At 41.8% G+C, this 18111-nt stretch overlaps 1 protein-coding gene across 8 annotated transcripts in view; it reads right to left on the bottom strand.

Annotated features, from left to right (window-relative positions):
* The window catches only part of LOC109931731 (RNA binding protein fox-1 homolog 1-like), a 230887-nt gene that overhangs the window by 88605 nt on the left and 124171 nt on the right, over positions 1–18111 (bottom strand). For 6 of the 8 annotated variants that reach the window (XR_007265719.1, XM_048617749.1, XM_048617748.1 and 3 more), the window contains one exon: positions 4197–4445. The exons of the other annotated variants lie outside the window; for them this stretch is intronic. Coding sequence is in view for 5 of the 6 variants with exons in the window: in XM_048617749.1 (XP_048473706.1) it covers positions 4197–4445 (249 nt within the window). In the remaining variant the exon portion in view is untranslated. The remainder of the gene's footprint in view (positions 1–4196; positions 4446–18111) is intronic. 8 annotated transcript variants of the gene reach the window in all.

Below are 18111 nucleotides of genomic sequence, written 5' to 3'. Positions count from 1 at the left end.
GGGAGGGATGGGTTTGTGGAATTGAACAGGCTGAACTGGTTTGGTGGCTGCGTGGGGCATCAGGTGGTGTCGACAGTGTGGGCCTTTCAGACCTTGATGCACTGTTAAACAAACATCCTTTCAACTCGGCACAGCAGCTGTTCCCACATCAATGTCCGCCTGTTGATGAAAGCTCTGCAATATGCCAGATGTCCAAATTAATGAGCTTCAAGTAAAATTGCAGTAATTAAAAAAAAAATTACCTGCAATGCTCTGATTTTAAAGGCAAGTTTAATTTTTTTTCAAATGAATTTGCAGATTGCTGCAAACATGTGACCATGAAGAAAAATTCAAATGGGAGTTTCAACACTCACTTCCTGAGTGGTCATATCATCTATCAGCACCCAGTATTGCTTTACTATGCTTGAAGAAGTAAATTTCTTGCATTCATTTATAGATACGTTTTATAATACACAGCTAAGGCTGAACTAGGATACAGGAAATTTAATTGGTGTTGGAACTTTTACAGCACCTATAAGGGTCCAAAAGTTAATTTTACAAAAAAAATTTACCGCTGTCTAATGCACAGTTTGCACTAAACCCAGACTATTAAATATCCCACACATACAGTTCAAATGTTCTCAAATAACTACCCAAATGATTTAGAAAATTGGGTAACCCTAGCCCTAAATGATTTAGAAAACTGGAGCAGTTTTAAGAATTGATTTTTCAGCATCCAATAGTTACGTGGAATACTTTGGATACTGTAGGTATAGCGTAACAAGCAGTTTCTCTTGTCTTCCACCTTATCAAAGGCCTTATTCCAACCACACCTCTAACTCCGTTCTCAGTTGTGACGAAAGCTCCTTGACTTGAAATATCAACTTGTTTTGCTCTCTCTAGAGACTGCCAGAACCAGTTGAGTGCTTCTGCAATGTTCAGTTTTTATTTACAATGACTAAGTGTTTGAGATAGCAATAGTTGGGACTAAATATTAGATATGAATTAAATCAGTTAATTCCTAATTTACATAAATGAACCGTAATGAAAAGATATAGGCTATCTTGATATTAATGAAGCATCTCAATTTCACAATAAAAATTACAATTACACCTTTAACATAATAAAACATCACAAGGTGCTTCAACATGAATGACATCAATAAAGATACTTTTTACATGGAGCCATTAAAGATAATATAGAGTCTTGAAGTCTATAAGATGTTGTCCAACAGTTTGTATTGGGCTTCACTGGAACAGTGCAGGATGGCAATGTGAGAACGAGAGCGAGATGGTGGATTGAAACAGCAAGCAACTGGATGGTCAGAGCCGCTATAACATTCAAAAAAATCATACTTTGCCATTTCTGCCACCTCTAGTAGAATGCTGTCACTAAACATCTTTACATCTCCTCAACCTTGTCAGCATTTTGCAGGGTCCATTCCCTCCATTACACCCCCTAGTCCATTCCTCAGTTATTCCTAACACTTACGTTCTCCTCACCCACTCTACACCTCCCTTCACCCCTCACCCCCACCCCAATTTCAGCTGGTATAACACTTGCACTTTTACTTCTTCCCTCCTCATGGTCCAAGGCCCCAAACATACCTTCCAGGTGAAACAGCAACTTACAAGTACTTCTTTAAATTTAATCTATTGTATTGCTGCTCAGAGTGCACTCTCCTCTACGTTGGTAAATGCAGACTGTTTTGCAAAACACCTTTGCTTTGTCCAAGAGAATGACCTCAAATCTCCTAGTTAATTGCCATTTCAATGCATCATCTTGCTCTCAAGGTAACATCTCCATCCTAGGCCTGCAGCAATGCTCCAGCAAAGTCCAAAGAAAGCAAGATGAATAGCAGCTCACTTTCCACTAAATACTTTATAGCCTACAGTACTCAATATGGAGTTGAACAACTTCATATCATGACACATCCCCACCCACGTGCTGCATGCATGTATTTGCTCTCAGCAAAGCTGATCAATTTTTGATTGTTGACAATTATGATCAACACCTAATTTGCACCTGGATCTCTATGCTCTACAAACATGAGTGCTCCCTTTGTCTTTGTTCTGGGCACCTTCACCTTCTGTTCCACTTGCTCCTCCTGCCACTTTGTCAGAGGTGTGAATACAATCATCTTGTAGCCTCAAAAACTGAGGAAGGGTCACCAGACTCGAAATGTTAACTCTGATCTTTTTCTTCACAGATGCTGCCAGACCTGCTGAGCTTTTCCAGCAACTTCTGTTTTTGTTCCTGATTTACAGCATCCGCAGTTCTTTCAGTTTTTAATCTTGTAGCCTCCTTCAGATCTGAAGAGTCACTGAACTCAACACTTCTCGCTCTATCTCTCTAAAGATGCTGCCAGAACTGCTGAGTTTTTCCAGCACTTTCTTTTTTATTTGGCATTAAAAGTTTAGAAAGAGAAATTCAGAACTTCTGGGATGAGCTCAAACTTCACTTTATAAAACAGCTTAATTAAAAGGACATCCATGGTCAGTTTAGCAGGAACATTGCCCATCATTCTGTAGGTAATGAAAATTCATATTTGATTCCTAGGTGACTATTTCATTTTGATGACCTCTAGTTTTGCTCTTCATCACAACTCTTCTCCTTTATTACAGCCCATCATAATTTTAAAGATTTCTATTTGGCCTCCTCCTCTTTTCAAAATAAGATCGACATATAATTATTGTTAGATATAACCCATTTTTCCAGCATCATTCCTGTAACGAATCTTTGCATGCTCTCCTTTTTATAACATGACACTTTGAATTGTACTTAGCAAGCCAAGTGCACTCTAACCAAGGTTCAATACAGGTTTAGTGTATCTCCTCCACTTTTTTAATTTCAATGCTTCTTAATATAAACTCTAGTGGTTGCTTTGTTTTACTACAGTCTTAACTCACATCACTCCGACTATTTTAGTTATGTATGTGTATTCCCAGATGCTTTGAGTCCTCTATGTCAGTTAGATTATTATTTTCCAATGAAGAACGCGCTTACTTTCCTAATCAAAATGTTATACCCCATGGTCAGCTTTGTGGAAATCCATTTGTCGATTATTTGCTCATTCTTCATGGTTATTATGGTCTCTCTTGAATATGGACTCAATCTTCAAATTTGGTGTCATCCGCAAATTTAGAAATTGTGTTTTTGTTTCCAAAGTTTAAATCACAATATAAATTGTGAACAACCGGGCTCCCATGAGGATACCCACTTTTCACCATCCACCACTCTGAACAGTTACTCTCTATACCTTCTCCCTACTTTTGTCTTGAAGCTGGAACAGCCTCAAGCAACATGATGCGAAAGAGTGAAAAAGCAACTCATTTGTGAGTAAACAAAGTGCAGATCTGGATGAACACAGCAGGCCAAGCAGCATCAGAGGAGCAGGAAGGCTGACGTTTCTGGCCTAGTAGCTGATTTTTGCATTTTAAAAAGTGCGGGCAAGTGTAAAGGGCATGAAAGTTGGAAGAGAGCAATCAGGTGCAGACATTTATTCAATTATGACCATTAAATCTACCGTATAGAAACACTTAGCTGCAGTTGCAGTTATCAAATTTTTCCAATGTATTATAGAGGAGACTTTTTATGCCTTAAGGTCTGCTTTGTGCTATTATACTCTCTCAGACTGCAAAAATCCACAAGGAGATAGCACTACAGTGCCAACAGATTGTCACTAGTGTTTTTGGCATCAATAAATCCCTTAGTGGCTATGAATTTTTCTGGGCAGCTCAGATAGGAACTAACACTATTTGAAAAATTATACAAATTCTACTGTCAGCAGATACATAATGTGGATAACTCGGTTCTTGCTGCAGATTTGGTGCAGTGACCAATGCAAATAGATAATGCAATTTCACTACAGTCAGCCTTCTCATATTGATAAAAGTTTTCAGTATAAATCTACACAAATGACACTTTTATTTAAAGCTTCATTCATGTGCAACTGTACATATGGGAAGTTTGGACAATGGTCATTCAATGCACTGTGCAGTATAGAATTGGTAATAGCAAAAACTAGCCATTTACAACATTCCTTCTTTAAATGGAACATAAATGACATGACTGCCTGATATAAAGTAATATGCTCTGTATAACTGGGTCTTACTGTGGGGTTGTGCTGATATGATTCATAATTAACATATAAAGTTAACTGCTTTTGCATCACATCACTGTGTAGGATGAACACTAAAGTCTGGTTTTTGACTTACTGTGGCAGTTCCAGATACAGGCTGCACATTGGCAATTGTGCCACTCTGCTCCCCAAGAGTCTGACTGGATGCGTAGATATTCAGAGTGTGCTCTGGGACTGGCGTCTGGCCTGTGTAGTCCTGAGTGTGTGGAACAGTGTATTCTGTTGGAATTCCATTCTGAGGTGGTGGAGGAGGAGGGGGAGGGAATGGAACTGTAGCGTACGGCTGTACCATAGCATCTGGGGTGGCTGCTGGCTCCTGGCTACCCTAAGAAAGATAAATGAAAAATGGCATTTGAGGAAAGTTTCTGAGGACATTCTTGGATAGGGTTTAAATGTTCATCAATAAATGACTTGACTGACATGTTCACATTTAGACACCAATAACAATCCTGCAAGACTGTTTTTCTGCAAAAATACTGCTGCAAAATGCCTGTTCATTTATAAGACTTGAAATTTTAGAAATTATGAGAAATTTTAGAAATAATGCCTAATTTCCAGAACAGCTAATCAGAAGTAAAATGCTAAATGCTGAAAATCTGAGATTAAAGAAAATTGTGGAAACAAAACAAATTGCTGGAAAAGTTCAGCAAGTCTGGCAGCATCTGTGAAGGAAAAAACAGAGTTAACGTTTGGGTCCGGTGACCCTTCCTCAGTTCTGAGGAAGGGTCACCAGACCCGAAACGTTAACTCGGCTCTTTCCTTCGCAGATGCTGCTAGCCCTGCTGAGCTTTTCCAGCAATTTCTGTTTTGTTTCCTGATTTACAGCATCCGCAGTTCTTTCGCTTTTTTTAAAAAAGAAAATTGTGTTGATCATGGTCCGGTCAATATCTGCGGAGAAGATTAACAGGTTAGTGTCACTATGACAAAGGGTCTCCAACCAAAACCATATCTCTGTTCAAGATTTTGATGTATTCACACACTCCAAGCATTTTCTTAACTGTATATTTGTAACGGTATTCCCAGAGTTAGATTAGAAATATTTCACAGTATCCTTGCATTGCATTTTGGTATATCAAAGGCCAGATGGGAAGTATCAAGCTATTTTCAAGACCCTCATTAGGGGTTAACACAGTTGACAGTGCATTACAACAACCATTTCATACTGAATCAGAGTCTCATATTGGCAATGCAGAATTGTTACTTTCACTACAGATCTATCTTTTTGGGGTATGCTTCAGCTTTGTAACACAATGGGACGTGCTCAGAAGACAATACCATTGCTAACTAGTGTGTTCCAAAATGGTCGCATTACGTAGCAAGTATGTATAAATTACATTAGTATATTACTTTGGTATGCATAAATGCTGGTGGTGTAAGAAAGCAGTGACTTTCAAACATTTGTGGGATTCCAAACATTGACCCATTCTCACCGAGTAGTAATAATGCAGTTGAAATCCTATCTTAAATTTGGCACAGAGTCCCAGATTTGGTTGATGAAAATTACCAAAAATATTGCATCATATTCATGTAAAGGAGAAAATTTATGGGTACAAGATTTGGAACATGTAATCTATACAAAGCAGACAGCAGCAGGGGTTGCTAGTGGCAAAACAGCAGGAGCAACTTTTATTTTAAAAAAATGAAGTTTGACTTCAAGGTGTCAACTCTTAGTGTGAAGCTTGCAGGCCAAGAAAGCTTTAATCACACTCTAGTGGCATGACCAAAAAAAGAACAAAAAATATATTTAAAGGCCATATATTTGAATTCTGAATTAAACCACACCTTAATAGTGAAAAATTTGGTTATATGCAGTGCACAAGGGTTGGAGCATTAAGGAGTTAAAAATTCTGAGGAATCAGCATTCACAAAATAACAATTTTTTTTTAAAAAACTACACTCTGGAAGGCAGAAGAAACCTACTAATCCATCGCAATGAGACTTCATGTTCATTGTCTTTATTGATCCCAATTACGGATCATGAGTTACTTTGTTGCTGAGAACTGTAAAATCCTATGCTTCCAGGAAGGGGAAAAAATACAAAATATACTGATTACCACATAAATGATAAATTATCCAAAGGATGGGAATACAATTCAACCAGCAATTAGACACTATTACAAAATGTGTCAGTGAAAACTGACAATGCATCTCATCTCACGCCAACCCACTTCAATGATACAGGAGGCTAGGACTTTTTAAAAAATAAGATTCTACCAGTAATAATAATACTTCACCACATCATGTTAAACACTATCCAACCAGAGCAACAGAACAGTCCCCATCTCCAACGCAAAATAGTTTTCAGGTACAACTAACTGGTTTATTCATTTAAAAAAAATAAATTAGATATTTTTGAAAGAATAAGGAGGATTGAGGAGAGCAGAGCGGTGAACATGATCTATATGGACTTCAGTTAGGCAGTCGACAAAGCTCCTCACGGTAGACTGGTTTAGCAAGGCTAGATCACATGAAGTACAGGGAGAACTAGTTATTTGGATACATGTCTGGGTCCAAGGGAGAAGACACAGGGTGGTGATGGAGTGTTGCTTTTCAGATTGGAGGCCTGTGACCAGTGGTGTGCTGCAAGGATCAGTGCTGGGTCCACTGCCTTTTTTTTGTCATTTATATAAATGATTTGGATGTGAACAGGTCCTGGGGAGTATTAACGAACAAAGAGATGTTGGAATGCAGGTTCATAGTTCCTTGAAAGTGGAGTCACAGGTAGATAGGTTAGTGAAGGCGGCATTTGGAATGCTTGCCTTTATCAATCAGTGCACTGAGTATAGGAACTGGGGAGGTCATGGTGCGGCTAGACAAGACATTGGTTTGGCCACTTTTGGAATACCGCATGCAGTTCTGGTCTCCCTGCTATAGGGAGTATGTTGTGAAACTTGAAAGGGTTCAGAAGAGATTTACCAGGGTGTTAAATAAAAACCAGAAGAACTGCGGATGCCGTAAATCAGGAACAAAGAGTTGCTGGAAAAGCTCAGCAGGTCTGGCAGCTGAAGAACTCTGATTTTTTTTTTTCTTCAGAGATGCTGCCAGACCTGCTCAGCTTCTCCAGCAACTTCTGTTTTTGTTCCTGTGTTTTTTTTTTAAACCAGAATGTTGGCAGGTTTGGAGGATTTGAGCTATAGGGAGAGGCTGAATAGGCTGGGGCTATTTTCCCCTCGAGCATCAGAAGCTGAGGGGTGACTTTGTAAAGATTTATAAAATCATGAGTGGCATGGATATGGTGAACAGCCAAGGTCTTTTCCCCAGCGTAGGGGAGTCCAAATCTAGACGGCATAGATTTAAGGTGAAAGGGGAAAGATTTAAAATGGGACCTAAGGGACAGGTTTTTCACGCAGAGGGTGGCACATGTATGGAACGAGCTGCCAGAAGCAGTAGTGGAGGCTGGTACAATTACAACATTTAAAAGACATCTGGATGGGGATATAAATAAGAAAAGGGATGGCAGGTAAAAATAAAGGAAAATCCGCAATTATTTTACATGTAGATTAAGCATAAAGGGATAAGTAAGGAGAATAGGGCCCATTAAGAACAAGTGATAGTTTATGCATTGAGCCAGAGGATGCAAGTAGGGTTCTAACTTTGTGTTGACGTTCACTAGTGAGAGGGGTGACGTGCATACATAAATCAGGGAGAAGGACTCTGATATGCTAAAAGAAATTAGCAGAGACAGTGAGGAGGTTCTGAGTGGTCTGACAGGCTTAAAAGTAGATAAATTTTCTGGGTTGGATGAAATATATCCCAGGCTGAGGCAAGGGAATAAACAGAGAAGCGCTAGTGACAATTTTGAATTTCTCTCTAGCTGCGAGAGAGACACCAGAGCACTGGAGGGCAGCCAACATTGTACCATTATTAAAGAAGGCAGCAAAGAATGAACAAGAAATCTAACCTCAGTGATGGGGAAAATATTGGAAACAATTCTGGGGTCAGAACTAATCTGCACTTGGAGAGGCAGGGATTAATCAAGAACAGTCAGCATGGTTTTGCTGAGGGGAGATCACATCTGATCAACCTGATCAAACTTTTCAAAAAGATAACCAGGTGTATACTTGAGGGCAATGCATTTTGACATGGCCTACTTGGAGTTCAATGACGTTTTTGATAGGTGTGCCACATGGGAGACTGACAGGTTAGCTTAACAGTCTATGGAATACAGGAAAATTTAGCTAATTGATCAAGTGACAGCAAGCAGGTGACTATGGTCAAAGGGTGTTTTTTTGTGACTGGAAGCCTGTATCCATTGAGGTTCGCAGAGTTCAGTGTGGGACTCTTGCTGTTTGTGGCTCATATAAACAATTTAGATTTGAATGTAGATGTGGTCAATCCGTGAGTTTACTAATGGTACAAAAATTGGTGGGGTGATAAATATTGAGGAAGATAGCGTTAGATTACAGGATATAAATGGACCGGTCAGATGGACTGATCAGTAACAAATGTAATTCAATTTGAATAAATGTGAGATGATGCACCTGGGCAGGACAAAGATGGCAAAGGAACAGTGGATGAACAGCAGGACTCTGTAAAGCACCGAGGATCAAACAGACCTTGTCTATCAATCCCTTAAAGTAGAGGCACAAGTAGCTAGACTAGTTAGGAAGGCATATGGGATACTTGCCCTTAGATATTTTCAAATCAACCTGTTCAGAGAAGTTATTACGCATCTCTGCAGCATGTGGGACTTGAACCTGGGTCTCATAGACAGGGTAGACAGGAAGAAACATTTCCTCTTGATACAGGGATCTTTGATCGGGGGCATAGATTTTAAGTTAAGGGGCAAGGGGTTTAGTGTGGATCAGAGGAAAATTTTTTCATCCAGGAGATGGTGGGAATCTGGAACTCCCTGCCTGTAAGGATTGTAGTGGCAGAAACCCTCATAACATTTAAGCAGTATTTAGATGTACACTTACAATGTCAAGGCAAACAAGGCTATGGGCTAAATGCTGGAAAATGGGATTAGAATATTTTGGTGCTTAGTTTTGACTGGCACAGACACAATGGCCACAGGGCTTTTTTCTGAAATGTAGACCTCATGATTCAAAGACTGAAGAAATTGCAGCAAAGAGGGATTTACATAGATCAAAAAAAAAGCACAGCACAAGGAACAGGCCCTTTAGCCCACCAAGACTGTGCCAACACAATGCCTTTCTAAACTAAAAACCTTTTGCCTCTACGTGGACCATATCCCTCTTTTCCGTTCTTATTCATAGATTTGTCGAAATGCCTCGAACATTGCTATTGTATCCACCTCCACGATCTCCTTTGGCAGTGCATTCCAGACTCTCACCACCCTCTGTGTAAAAAAAATGCCTCTCACGTTCTTTACACTTACCTCTTTTACCTTAAATCTATGTCCATTAGTAATTGACATTTCTACCCTTGTAATGACTCTGACTATCCATACCCCTCATAATTTTGTAAACTTCTACCAGGTTGCCCTTCAACGTTCAACATTCAAATGAAAACAAACCAAGTTTGTCTGATCTCTCCTCATAGATAATGCCCTCAAAGGAGGCAACATCCTGGTAAACTGTTGCTGTACCCTCTCCAAAGCCTCCACACCCTTCACCAGAACTGTACACAATATTCCAAATATAGCCTAACTAAAGTTCTATACAGTTGTAACATGACTTGCCAATTTTTATACTCTATGTCCCAAACAGTGAAACCAAGTATGTTATACGCCTTCTTGACCACTTTATTCACTTGTGTTACCACTTTCAGGGAACTGTGGACCCTGTATGATTAGATCCCCCTGTATGTTGATGCTACTAAGGGTTCTTCCATTTACTGTGTATTTCCCTCCTGCATTAGACCTTGCAAAATGCTTCACCAGATTTATCCAGATTAAGCTCTATCTACCATTTCTCCAGTCGACTGTATCCTCAGGCAATCCTCCTCACTATCTGCAGCTCCCCCAATCTTTGTGCATCTGCAAATGTATTAATCACGCCAGCTATATTCTCCTCCAAAACACACACACACACAGCAAACAACAGGGGTTCCAGCACTAATGCCCGTGGAACACCACCAGTCACAGATCTACAGTCAGAAAAACACCCTTCTGTTGCTACAGAGATAGTAGGAACTGCAGATGCTGGAGGATCCGAGACAACAAGGTGCAGGGCTGGATGAACACAGCAGGCCAAGTAGCATCATAGGAGCAGAGAGGCTGACGTTTCGGGCCGAGACCCTTCATCAGAAAAGGGGGAGGGGAAGGGGGTTTTGAAATAAATAGGGAGAGAGTGGGAGGCGGATAGAAGAGGGATAGAGGAGAGGATAGGTGGAGAGGAAACAAACAGGTCAAAGAGGCGGGGATGGTGCCAGTAAAGGTGAGTGTAGGTAGGGAGTTAGGAAGGGGATAGGTCAGTCCAGGGAGGACGGACAGGTCAATGGGGCAGGATGAGCTTGGTCGGTAGGAGATGGAGGTGCGGCTTGAGGTGGGAGGAGGGGATAGGTGGGAGGAAGAACAGGTTAGGGAGGCAGGGACGAGCTGGACTGGTTTTGGGATGCGGTAGGGGGAGGGGAGATTTTGAAACTTGTGAAATCCACAGTTCATACACTTCACTAACACCTTCCACCCCAACCTTAAGTTTACCTGGACCATCTCTAACACCTCTCTCCCCTTCCTGGACACCTCTGTCTCCATATCGGGCAACCACCTAGAAACCGATATTCATTTCAAGCCCACCGACTCCCACAGCTACCTAGAATACTCCTCCTCCCACCCACCTTTCTGCAAAAATGCTATCCCCTATTCCCAATTCCTTCGCCTCCGCCGCATCTGCTCCCAGGATGAGGCATTCCACTCCCGTACATCTCAGTTGTCCTTGTTTTTCAAGGACCGTAACTTCCCCTCCTCGGTGGTCGAGAACGCCCTCAACCGTGTCTCCCACATCTCCCGCACCTCATCCCTCACACCCCGTCCACGCAATAAGAACCAAAAAAGAATCCCCCTCGTCCTCACGTACCACCCCACCAACCTCCGGATCCAACGCATCATCCTCCGACACTTCCGCCATCTGCAATCCGACCCCACCACCAAAGACATCTTTCCCTCCCCACCCTTATCTGCTTTCCGGAGGGACAACTCTCTCCGTGACTCCCTTGTCCGCTCCACACTCCCCTCCAGCTCCACCACACCCGGCACTTTTCCCTGCAACCGCAGGAAGTGCTACACCTGCACATCTGCCAATGTGGTATACTGCATCCGCTGTACCCGGTGTGGCTTCCTCTACATCAGGGAAACCAAGCGGAGACTCGGGGACCGCTTTGCAGAACACCTACGCTCGGTTCACAATAAACAACTGCACCTCCCAGTTGCGAACCATTTCAACACCCCCTCCCATTCCTCAGACGACATGTCCATCCTGGGCCTCCTGCAGTGCCACAACGATGCCACCCGAAGGTTGCAGGAACAGCAACTCATATTCCGCTTGGGAACCCTGCAGCCCAATGGTATCAATGTGGATTTCACAAGTTTCAAAATCTCCCCTCCCCCTACCGCATCCCAAAACCAGTCCAGCTCGTCCCTGCCTCCCTAACCTGTTCTTCCTCCCACCTATCCCCTCCTCCCACCTCAAGCCGCACCTCCATCTCCTACCGACCAACCTCATCCCACCCCCTTGACCTGTCCGTCCTCCCTGGACTGACCTATCCCCTTCCTAACTCCCTACCTACACTCACCTTTACTGGCTCCATCCCCGCCTCTTCGACCTGTTTGTTTCCTCTCCACCAGCCCTCTTCTATCCGCCTCCCACTCTCTCCCTATTTATTTCAAAACGTCCTTCTGTTGCTACACTCTGTCTTCTATGACTAAGCTAGTTCTGTATCCATCTTACCAGTGCACCGCTGATCCCAAGTGGCCTCATATTGACAGAATGGTAATTGGCCAGGTTGGACTTTTTCTGCTTTCTGTGTGCAAGACATACCTGGGCAATTTTCCACATTACCAGGTCGATGCCAGTGTCATAATTGTACTCGAACAGTTTGGCTTGAGGCACGCGTTCTGGAACACAAATCTTCAATACTATTGCTGGAATGTTGTCAGGGCCTAAATCTTTTTAGTACTCACTACTTTCAGCCATTTCTTGATATCTCGCAGGATGAACCAAATTGGCTGAAGTCTGGTATCTGTGATACCGGGGACATCCGGAAGATTATACTGTGCCTCAGTTCTCCACCAAGGGCTATCAAGTCTGTGCCACAGAGTTATACAGTATTGAAAGAGGCCCTTCGGTCCAACTCATCCATGCCAACCAAGTTGCCCAAACTAAACTGGTCTCACTTGCTTAAGTTTGGCCCATATCCCTCCAAACCTTTCCTACTCATAAACTTATCCAAATATCTATTAAATGTTGTAACTGTACGTGCATCTATCACTTCCTCTGGCAGTTCATTCCACATACAAATCACCCTCTGCGTTAAGCAGCTGCTGCCCCTCGTACTTTTTAAATCTTTCTTCTCTCACCTTAAAATTACACTTTAAAACTTTGAACTTCCCCACCCTGGGGAGAAGACCTTTGCTATTCTCCTTATCTATTCCTCTCATTATTTTATAAACCCCATTAAGGTCACCCCTCAACCTCTTACGCTCCACCGAAAGAAGTCCCACCATCTAGTCTCTCCTTATAACTCAAACCCTCCAGTCCTGGCAACATCCTGGTAAATCTTTTTCGAACCCTCTCCATTTTAAGAATATGGGCTGAGGAGTGGCAAATGGAGTTTAATTTGGACAAAAGCGAGATATTATGTTTTGGTAAAACAAGGGGAGGACTTATACAGTTAATGGTAGGGCTCTAGGTAGTGTTGTTGAATAGACAGACCTCGGGGCTCAGGTACATAGTTCTTTGGAAGTTACATCATAGGTAGACAAGGTGGTTAGGGAAGCATTTAGCACGCTTGCCTTCATTGCTCAGAACATTGACTACAGGAGTTGGGACATCATGTTGAGGTTATACAGGATGTTGGTGAGGCCGCTCTAGGAGTTCTGTATATAGTTCTGGTCTCCCTGCCGTAGGAAAGATATTATTAAATTAGAGAGGGTTCGGAAAAGATTTACCAGGGTGTTGCCAGGACTGGAGGATTTGAGTTATAAAGGAGAGGCTAGATAGGCTGGGACTTTTTCCATTGGAGCATAGGAGGTTAAGAGATGACCTTACTGAGGTTTATAAAATCATGAGGGCATAGATAATGTGAATACCAAAGGTCTTTTCCCTAGAGTGGCGTGGGGGTGGGGGGTCAAAACTGGAGCATATTTTTAAGGAGAGAGGAGAAAGATTTGAAAGGGACCCGAGGGGCAACGTTTTCACGCAAAGGGTGGCTCATATGTGGAATGAACTGCCAGAGGGAAGTGATAGATGTAGGTATAGTTACAATATTTAAAAGACATTTGGGTAGGTACATTAATAGGAAAGGTTTAGAGGATATGGACCAAACACAGGTAAGTGGGATTAGGTTAGTTTGGGAAAGTTGGTTGGCATGGATGGGTTGGACTGAAGGGTTTGTTTCCGCGCTGGATGACTAGGACTCTATTGTTCCTCTGTCTGGGCAACCAGAACTGTCCAAAAGCAGCCTCAATATTCTGTAAAACATCAACATGACATCCCAATTCCTATACTCAATGATATGAGCAATGAACCATTGAGTATAAGAACAGGAATAGACCATTCAAGCCCTCAAGCTTGTTCTGCCATGGCCTATAATCACGGCTAATAATGGAGCTTGATACTCTAATCCCAGCCTTCCTTCGATTGTTTTAGCCACAAGAGCTATATCTACTTCCTCAGGTGGCGGAAAATGCATTTCAATGCAGAGCATAGTGAAGTTGCACATTTTGGGATGAAGTTAGGACAAAGTACAGTGAAATGAAGTATTATTCTTAATGAGGACTAAAAATATTCAGGACCAAAGATAGCAGAATACAAAATTTATATATCTTTTAAAGAGATTACAGGAAGAATAAAAAAAACTCAAGTCACACCGAATTCTGAATTACATTGTTTTCTGCTTTTACAATCATGTCAAATTTATACAAATTAATTGGTGATGGCTGAAGCACTTTAGGGACAAGATATTACAGTGAAAGTTTGTTGAAATCATAGCTAAATTTACAACGCTTTTGTTCTTTTTGATGGTTTCTGGAAACTCCTTGACATTGACTCTGTTCCTACTTTGCAGATTGTTTTTAAACCTAGAATGCCACCAATTTGCAGTACTCCTTCCTTGCCTGTAATTATCTTTCCTCATTACTCTGCTTTCCTTGTTTGCACCTTTTTCATTCCCACTATCATATAATGCTATGAAATCAGAACTTTTGTTGCTGGGTCAAATCCTGGAACTCCATTCCTCGCATCACAGAGTATACTTCCACTGCTTGGATTGCAGTGACTCAAAGCAGTGGCTCACAGCCACCTTCTTGATGACATTGAGAGTTGGGCAATAAATGCAAGTCTCATCAATATCAGTAAATATCAAATAGAAAAGACAAAGAACTCAATTAATATCTTCATTACTGTTCCTTTTTAATTTCTAATCAGGCCTAACATTTCTTCAAACATCCTTTCACCTACTCATTCATTCATTATTCATTCATTTACCATTTCTCTTCAATTTGTCTGCATTTATGCCTTCTTGATTTCCTTCCCTACTGCATTCTCCTTAATTTCCTTTTACATTAGTGTGGAATATTTATTATTATTTTACTCTTCTTCACAAACCATTGAAAGAAAGCATACCTTTAATGAGGTTTTTAAAACTGTCTCAGATCCCACACTGCTACTGGTTCTCATGAAGCTGACTGCAAGCTTAATGTAAACTGTTGGGACTCAAGACCCGCAGCTGGGATTTCCTCCTTCAATGAGGTCTTTTTAGAGCTGGGTATTAGCGAGTTCATGTAACTTTACAATAACCTTGCAGCTGGTCAGATTTCTGGCAAACCAGAGACCCGAGAACAAGTTTCACACAGCAAGCTGAAACCTCTGAAAGTTTATACAATCACCTCTAGCAGAACTGGACTCAAAAGGTATCGGGGGCAAACTCTCTGCTCGTTGGAGTCATATCTGGCACATAGGAACATGGCTGTGTTTGTTGGAGGTCAGTCATCTCAGTTCTAAAACATCTCTGCAGGAGATCCTTAGGGTCATGTCCTAGGCCCGGCCATCTTCAGCTGTTTTATCAATGAATTTCCCTCCATAAGCTCAGAAGTGGGGATGTTTGCCAATGATTGCACAATGTTCAGCACCATTCATAACTCCTCAGATACTGAAGCAGTCTGCGGTCAAACGCAACAAGACCTGGACAGGCTTGAGCTGACTAGTGTCTAGTAGAATTCGTGCCATACAAGTGCCAGGCAATGTCTCTTATCAGCAGTGGTCAATCTAGTCAACACTCCTTGACATTCAATGGTGTTACCATCACTGAATCCTCACTATCAACATCCTGGGGGTCATTTTGACCAGAATGTCACTGGACTTGCCACAGAAACACATTGGCCACAACAGCAGATACCGGACTAGAAGCTTGACACCATCCAGGACAAAGCAGCCTGCTTCATAGGCACTACGTCCACAACCATCCACTCCCTCCACCACCGATGCACAGTAGCAGCAGTGTGCACCTCCTACAAGATGTGCCACAGAAATTCACCAAAACTCCTTAGACAGTGTCTTCCAAACCCACGAACAGTTTCATTTAGAAAGACAAGGGCAGCAGATACATGGGAACACCACCATCCGCAAGCCACTCACCATCCTGTTTGGAAATATTGTTACTGTGTGAAAATCTGGAGTTCTCTCCCCTCAGGGTATTGCTAGTCAACCAGCAATATGGACTGCAGCGGTTCAAGAGGCACTCACTGCCACCATCTCAAGGGTAACTATGGACAAGCAATAAATGCTGGCCAGCCAGCAACATGCATGTCCCACAAGTGTCAGAGTCATAGAGATGTATAGCACAGAAACAGGCCCTTCGGTGCAGGCCAATCAGATTTCCTAAATTAATCTAGTCTCATTTACCAGCATTTGGCCCATATCCCTCTGAACCCTTCCTATTCATGTACCCATGAATTAAAAAAAACTCAATCTTTTGATGGTAAGGCAAGAGTGGTTTACTTTCACTTTCAGTTACATAAATTAATTTTCTCCAATGGCTGCCACTTAAGACAGATGCACACCTCAACTATTAAAAGGAAGAATAAGACAATCACCAGCCAGAGCAAACAATGCAACCAGTCTGATAGTCCGTAAAACTCTGGCATCATTCTAACCAAAGGCACCTTATAAACAAGGGCTCAATTCTCTTGTTCTCCTTCTTTGTGCCTGTCTTGGGAGGGAGGTGGGAATAATGAAATCTTTACACAAAAGGACAACATGCCTTAATCACAGTTATCATTCCTTTACAAAGATGGCAAGGGATGTGAAACAACAATGAAATAAATTGAGGGCTCCCCCTCGCAATATGATTCTACAAAATTATACACCACTGAATTGAAATTCAATAAATAATTACCATGTCCATCATAAAAGTGAAACTGTATTTAATACCATGCTCAAAGTTAAGAATGTGTTAAACACTGATTTGTAGTATGCCAGCTCATATCTACCCTCATTGCATTTATGTAGTATAATTACCCGTCTCCATTTGTAACCTAAAAACCAAAACTGCTCTGAAGAACAGTTCTGAAGGAGGGCCACTGGATACAAAATTTCTCTCTATGGATACGGTCAGACCGGAGTTTTTCCAGCAATTTCAGTTTTTGTTCCATCTGTAACCTTCTGCTTTCTAAAAAAAAAATCATTAAAATATAACTCAGTACAACTTGCTTCATTACCCATCTTGCACTTGAGTGCCAGCTGGAATCAATTATTGGCACTTTTTAAAAATAGAGTCAAAAAGATTATGTTCAACCCTCACTTTGAGTTGCTCCTTCAGTGTGAGATGGAGGGGTCACGCCAATGTTCAAACAGCTGTTTCTCAGATAGTACTTTTTGAATTGGAGCAAGATCTCTCCAATTTGCCAACATTTTAGAATCATGAAATGGTTACACAGCACATAAGGAGGGCTTTCAGCCTGTGCTTGTAGCCCTCTCTGCAAAAGAGATTCAGCTGGTTTCCCCCTCCCTACCTTTTAACCCATACAGATCTGCAAATTTTCTCTTTAGATAACAATAATATTCAATTTCTGTATGAAATCATGACAGAATCTGCCTCCATCCCACTCTCAGGTACTGCATTCCAGATCCTAACCACTTGCTATTGAATAACTCTTCCTCTCATTTACCTCTCATTCTTTTGCCAATCAAATTTGATCGATCCTCCAGTGATCGACCTTTCCACTACTGGAAACAGTTGCTTCGCAATTATTTTGTCCAGATCCCTCATGACTTTGTGCGAGTCTATCAAATCTATCACTTCTCTTTCCTGAGAACAGCGTCAGCTTTTCCAATCTAGTCACATAACTTAAATCCCCCATCCCTGGAGTCACTCGTAAATCTTTCTCTGCATCTTCACTAAAGTCGTAACATCTTTCCTAAAGCACAGCACCAAAAGTGGTCACAGAGTCTCATCCCAAACCTATGCCCTCCAGTTTTGGACTCCCACCCCAGGGAAAAACCTTGACTATTCACCTTATCCAAGTCCCTAATGATTTTACAAAACTCTAAGGTCACCCCGCAGCCTCTGACATTCCAGGGAAAATAGCCCCCGTCTATGCAGCCTCTCCCTGTAGCTTAAACCCTCCAATCTTGGCAACGTCCTAGTAAATCTTCTCTGCAGCCTTTTAAGTGTAACAACATCTTTCGTATAGCAGGGAGACCAGAACTGAATGCAATACTCCAAAAGTCGCCTAACCAATGTCCTATGCAGCCACAACACGACCTCCCAACTCTATACTCAATGCACGGATCAATAAAGGCAAGCCTACCAAATGTCCTCTTCAGTACACTGTCCACCTTCAAGGAACTACGAATTTGCACTTCAAGGTA

The sequence above is a fragment of the Rhincodon typus genome, chromosome 37 (assembly GCF_021869965.1).
Source record: "Rhincodon typus isolate 14 chromosome 37, sRhiTyp1.1, whole genome shotgun sequence".
In the NCBI taxonomy this organism is placed as follows: domain Eukaryota; kingdom Metazoa; phylum Chordata; class Chondrichthyes; order Orectolobiformes; family Rhincodontidae; genus Rhincodon; species Rhincodon typus.
This window is presented reverse-complemented; position numbering and strand designations above follow the sequence as displayed.